The sequence below is a fragment of the Aythya fuligula genome, chromosome 3, assembly GCF_009819795.1.
Source record: "Aythya fuligula isolate bAytFul2 chromosome 3, bAytFul2.pri, whole genome shotgun sequence".
NCBI classification, from domain to species: domain Eukaryota; kingdom Metazoa; phylum Chordata; class Aves; order Anseriformes; family Anatidae; genus Aythya; species Aythya fuligula.
In genome coordinates, this window is record NC_045561.1 from 44,906,520 (window position 1) to 44,912,556 (window position 6,037).

At 42.6% G+C, this 6,037-nt stretch overlaps 1 protein-coding gene across 1 annotated transcript; it reads left to right on the forward strand.

Moving 5' to 3' along the window:
- The first annotated feature begins 3,517 nt into the window (after positions 1 to 3,517).
- Positions 3,518 to 5,175, forward strand: TTLL2 (tubulin tyrosine ligase like 2). The gene is given in 2 exon segments (XM_032183861.1): positions 3,518 to 3,953; positions 3,956 to 5,175. Coding segments are annotated over 2 exon segments (1,656 nt in total).
- The last annotated feature ends 862 nt before the right edge of the window (positions 5,176 to 6,037 follow it).

Consider the following 6,037-nt stretch of genomic DNA (forward strand, 5'->3'; position numbering starts at 1 on the left):
TCAGATTCAAGTAATTAATATTGATACAGTAATTGTAATCCGGTCGCGCCGGGACAAAAGCCGGGGCGGGAGGACACGGCTGCGCCAGGACCCCGACATGGCGGCGGGGCGGCTGCCCCCCCTTCCCCATTGCCAAGCACGGCGGCGGCCGCCCGCCGGCCCTTCCTGCCCCGGCCCCGCCCCCCGCCATGGAGCGGCCGGGAGGCAGGGAGCGGCCCCGGGGTGAGGTGGGTGAGCAGCTCCGGGCGGGGAGCCCCGCGGGAGAGGCGAGGCGAGGCTGGCAGAGGGAGCGCTGCCGCACCCAGGGCGGTCAGCAGAGCCCACGGGTGAAATGCTGTAGCGATGTAGCCAGGCGTGGTGCGTGCCCCTCTGTCGTGTCCCCGTGCACCGATGGTGGGATCACCGCTGGCAGATTTTGTGCCAGCAGGGTGCCTGGGTGTAGGGAATGTGACCTTGTCAGTCCAGCACTTGCGGTCTGTAAAGGGATGAGATGTGTAGCCAGGGGCGGACGGGATGAAGCTGGAAGGGCTGGTATCCTTTCTGGCCTTGAAACATATCTATTTACCAAAAACTGTGACCAGTAAGAATAATTATAATGGTTGTTTCCAAATTGAAAGCCAAGGCAGGCAGCTCTCAGGCCCATGTTATGGTCTGTGATCCTGAGGGTTCAAAGACTTCAATACAGCCTTGTAATACTGTGCAGTCTGCTGAGCTTAGTTATGCAGAGACATTCCACATTAACTCCGCAAACAAACAGTTTTAATTGCCTACCCATTAAGGATCATGTTTCCAAAAAATCTGTCTCCCATAGGTATAAAGATGAGCAATGGTGACATAAATCGTTGTAAGCAGCCAGGGCGAACATGAAGCCTCGGTTTACACAGGTATGTGTACTTGGGCTGCCCTGCAGCACCGGGGCCACCACACACCTCTGCTGGAACCGTGAGGTCACAGCGGTTGAACCCTGGTTCCGAGGGGAGCATCACCATTCCTGGGTGCCCCTCTGCAGTAACACTGGGTAGGTGTTAGACTTTGGTGTGGCCACAGGCAGCTGCAGCAATGTCTGCTTTGTGGAATAATGTCTATAAATACACGGGTGGATTTCCAAGTTATTAAAGATTGGGCCAAAAACAGAGCCCTCTGGGAAAAGGGGCAGAACTCCACTGAATGAAGAGATGTGTGTTCATCCAGGCACAGGTCTGTATAGAGGCACAGGAGTGAAATTGCATTTGTTCATTTAGATTGATGCGTAAAACTCAGAGTTAATTTTATAATATCGCTTCAGAGCTTCTTGTTTATAAGAGGTACAATTTTTTTAAAGGCAGATAAATGTTCTTTGTGGGTTAAAATATCTTGTTTTCTTTGTACTTAATTATCTGGAAATCTGAGGCTTACTTTTGTTATATCCAGGCTTGGTGAGGCAATTTCCAGTAAACTATTCCCTGAACACCAGAGGTATGTAAGATGTGCCATTAATACAAACTGACATGAAAAATCAACAAAGAAGGTTTTATTGTTCAGACACTGCTAACAGCCTAATTTATAATTACCTAGCAGAGACCGTGATAGCAGTTTACTTGCACTGGATTCATGTACAACAGTGCCTTTCAGTGAAACACTGCTAATAGCAACACTTAGCAATGCAGAGAAGACAAAGCTAACTGCAGTCCTAAGCTGACTCATTCAGATGCTTAGCACGGCTACTTTCAGTTACTTTTTTTTTTCTTTCTTAATTTAATAACCTTTTCCAAATGATTTGAACCAACTAGTAGAAAACTTACTTAGTTTTACATTTATATACACACACACACATTTAGCATGTAACATACTGCTGTTTAATAAGCAGGAAGCAAAGAAATCTCCCAGGAAAGAAAGTGGAAGCAAAATAGCAAAGTTTTCCTGGGACCACCATGCCACCGCATAAGGTTTGTGTGCAACCTTAGCAGCAAACCCCCAACTTTGTGGGATCTGAAACAAAGCACTGACTGTAAGAGATGCAGCAAGACTACTTTTTCTTTTGTGATCTTTTATGTAAGTTCTATTGCATTGTGACTGCACTGCAGTACTTACTACGTTTTCTTTCCTGTTCTCTACAAACACCTCACCCAAGGAAAACTCTCACTAAAAAATTGACTATGGTCTGCCCAGAACTCTCAAATCTGGATCTTTTAAAAAATGGAAATGAGATATTCTGACAACTTGAAAGAAAATTCAGATTTTTTTTTTATATATATATATATATATATATATACACACACACATATATATATATATATCTGGCAAAGATTACTTTTCTTCTGAGGGAAAAAGCTCTCAGTTTTGACAAATTGAAAATTTTCCACAGGAAAGCATTGGTGGCCAACTCAGCTGTATATTGCATTGAATACTTCCAGGTGTGACATGTGCCCTTAGTTTCTGTAGTGGTTTTGGAAGTAAGAGGATATTTTCTTTCTGGAGTCTAGATCTCCAGGGTGAAGATTCTCAACCTGAAAAGAAAGAGTAAGGATGTCACCCCTGATAATATGATGTGAAGGAGCTTTATTTAGGATATGTCCCACTGATTTGGTATTTCTGTTGCTTGCACTTTCTGAGTGAAGGGAAAGGTCAGTATGTTAATGCTGTGTCAGAATGGTTCTCAACACAAACACTCTGCTGTCATCCAAGACGTCCTCCCCTTCAAACACAGACACTAATCTTTAGGGAGCAACTTAGTAGTGTTTCAGGAAATTAAACCAGCAACACTCAAATCTACAGGTTCATAGGACCAGGTCTTCAGGAACTGGGGAGCACCTCTCTGTAGGAATAGCAGCAGATTATCAGTAAGTTAGATTCTGCATATTCCAAAAGAGGAAACAAAAAAAACATTTGAAGTTTGAAGCATTTGAAGGAAGTTTGAAGCATTTGAAGGGAGTTTTCCCTACTGCTTCCTGATAGCTTGCATTTGGCTTTGTAATTCTTACAAAGGGAAGCTTGTTCAGGGCAATGTGATGTGTTAGCTGGAAGGTTCAGCAATGCAGCAGTGCAAAACAAGTCTTGTTAGGCAAAGTTATGGCCGTTAGACTGGAGGCAACTGAAAAAAAAAAAAAAAGAAAACATCCATGAGTTACAAAAGTTTTAGGACAATTACTACTGTAGTAGGCTACCTCAAAGAAGGAGTAAATACTAGAGTGGAGACATCCAACTTTCAGCAGTCAGTGCTTTGTGCTCTCTTACCAGCTGGAATTTTTGCCCTTCTAATATATGTTTCAGCTTAAACACAGCTGACTTAGGGATATGGTTTAGTGGGGACTGTTAGTGTTAGGTCAGAGGTTGGACTCGATGATCTTGAGGTCTCTTCCAACCTAGAAATTCTGTGATTCTGTGACTTCTCATTAGTGGACCATGGAAACACAGGGGTGACATGCTTTAAGAACACACAGAGTGACATGCATTAAGAATACAGTGAGGCTGATGACTGCTAGCACAATCTGTGGCATTGTTTCCTTCCTGACAATTCTGTTTTCTTTCAGCTGGTAAGATGGAAGTGATGGCAGATGACTATGATACACGAGATATCTTGAAGCCTCTTGTGTTCCGTCTCCATGAGAATGCCCCTGCAATAGTCCGTGAAGTTTTACTGGAACGTGGTTGGACTGAATTTGATCAAAAGGAGCAAGATGACACAGACTGGAACTTATACTGGCGGAACTCACCTTTTCGTATGACAGACCACCACAGCATCAAACCGTGGCAGAGACTCAACCACTACCCAGAAGCTGTCAGAATCACCAGAAAAGACTATTTGGCAAGGCATCTGAAACGTATGAAAGGGGCATATGGATCAGCTCTGTATGAATTTAGTCCAGTGGCATTCATTATGCCCAATGACTATGTCAAATTTATAGCTGAATACAGCAAGGAGAACAGTCAGTAGGCAAGAAGACCCAGCTACTGGATTTGCAAGCCTGTGGATCTCTCCGTGGAAGGGGCATACTCATTTTCCAAGACATTAAAGACTTGGTATATGACTGTACAGTCATTGTGCAGAAGTACATTAGCAACCCCTTACTCATTTCAGGGTATAAACTGGATCTTCGCCTCTATGTGTGTGTCACCAGTTTTTGTCCCCTTACCATTTACACTTACGAAGAAGGACTGGTAAGATTTGCGACCGAGAAGTTTGACCTTGGTTCTCTGGACAATGTCTATGCCCACCTAACAAACACCAGCATCAACAAATACGGGGCTTCGTATAAAAAATATAAAGAAGGGATTGGCTGTGGCTGCAAGTGGACATTCAGCAAATTTCGTTCTTACCTTCGAATTTTTGGGGTTGATGACCTGCTTCTGTGGCAGAAGATCAATAACATAGTGATTCTCACCTTGCTTGCTGTAACCCCCTTACCAGTGGCTTCCAATTGCTTTGAGCTCTTTGGCTTTGACATCCTGATTGATGACAAATTCAAGCCGTGGCTTTTAGAAGTCAACTACAATCCAGCCTTGTGCTTAGACTGTTCCATTGATGACACTGTGAAAAGAAGACTTCTTCATGATATTGTTGAACTGCTGAACTACAAGGAGATTGACACTCTCAGGCAGAATGAAATGGCTGGGTCAAAAGCTGTCAGAAGGTGGGTGCCCTGGAGAACAGCTGGTCCAAGCACTCCAGAGGAGACTCCTGGCTTACTCACTTGCCAGAAAGTGGCTATATCTAATTCTGCTTCTCCAGTACAACCTGCCCTGAAGGTTGCAAGAGGATCAATTCATAAGGTGGCTTCCCTGACCAAGAAAACTGTCAGAGCACATCCAAGGAAAACACTGACTTCCCAGCTGCGGGAAAAGATGAACAAGCCAAAAACATCCTCACAAGCAAAAAATGAAGATAAAAACAAACTCCCAGCTGTACATTCCCCATGTAGTTCTGCCCAGCTCAACCACTGGTTACCTACACCTGATTTCCACAACTGCAAGATAAGCACACATCCCTATTTCCTCTCAGATAAAGACCAGAGGCCTATCCGCCGGGTAGGAGACTTTGTCCTTATTTTTCCTTTCAATGAAGCTGCACTTCAAGCTTCCAGGGATGGGACAGATGTAAAGAGCATCATAAAGGAAATAAACAAATTAGTGAGCAAACAGTTGCTATCAAAACAGCAGAATACAAAGAAGGGGGTAGGCTATTTAACTTCTGTTTAATTTCATGACATTAGGTTATATAGACATACCATAAATAACATCTTTAACTTGAAGGAGGTAGATATATACTGAAATTGTTTTAGAAAGAGAGAGATCTCAAAACCATACACAATTTAAAAATTGTAATTTAGCAATTACCATCAGAGATTATTTTTGAAAATGAAAGCACTGAATAATTCTTTAAAGTAATCCACAAATAAAAACAGAGAATTACATTTCTCAAAACATCCTCAGAGACGCCAGTCTTTGTTTATTATTATATCACAGATCTTTGCTTCTTTCCTTTTCTTGACTAAGAGGGCCTTATGATTTGAAAAATCTGATCAGTTTACACCGGGGGGTCATTCAGCATGCCTTCAGTTTACAAAGGTGCACATGATATGAATGACACAAAACTATCTCATTTTTGAACAACCCAGTGAGCTTCCTGACATTCATTTTTACAGGTTAATTTTGCATTGTATGAAACAACAGTATGAACCAACTTTCATTTTATGACCTGTAGGACTCTGTAGAAACTCTTATGGAAAGTAAGTTTAAATATATATATACTGGTCCAGTATTTTTTTCAGATAAACTCTTGATAAACAAGGCCTTGTAGACTGCATGAGTAAGAAAAAAATAGGCTTCCCAAGGTACGAGAGAAATTTGATAATGGAGGGCAGGATATAAACTGCAAGTATCCTGGTTAGAAGACTGGATCAAGTCTCTGTCTCACAGACTCTGAATTAGCCACTTGAGGGGTACAGCAGTTAGTTTGCTTTGTTTTGCTTGCAATAAAACTGATCAACTGAGCATGGAAAAATACTAACACTGAACTGAAGCGTTTTGAGATCGTCAAATTACTGTGCTTCCATTGTAC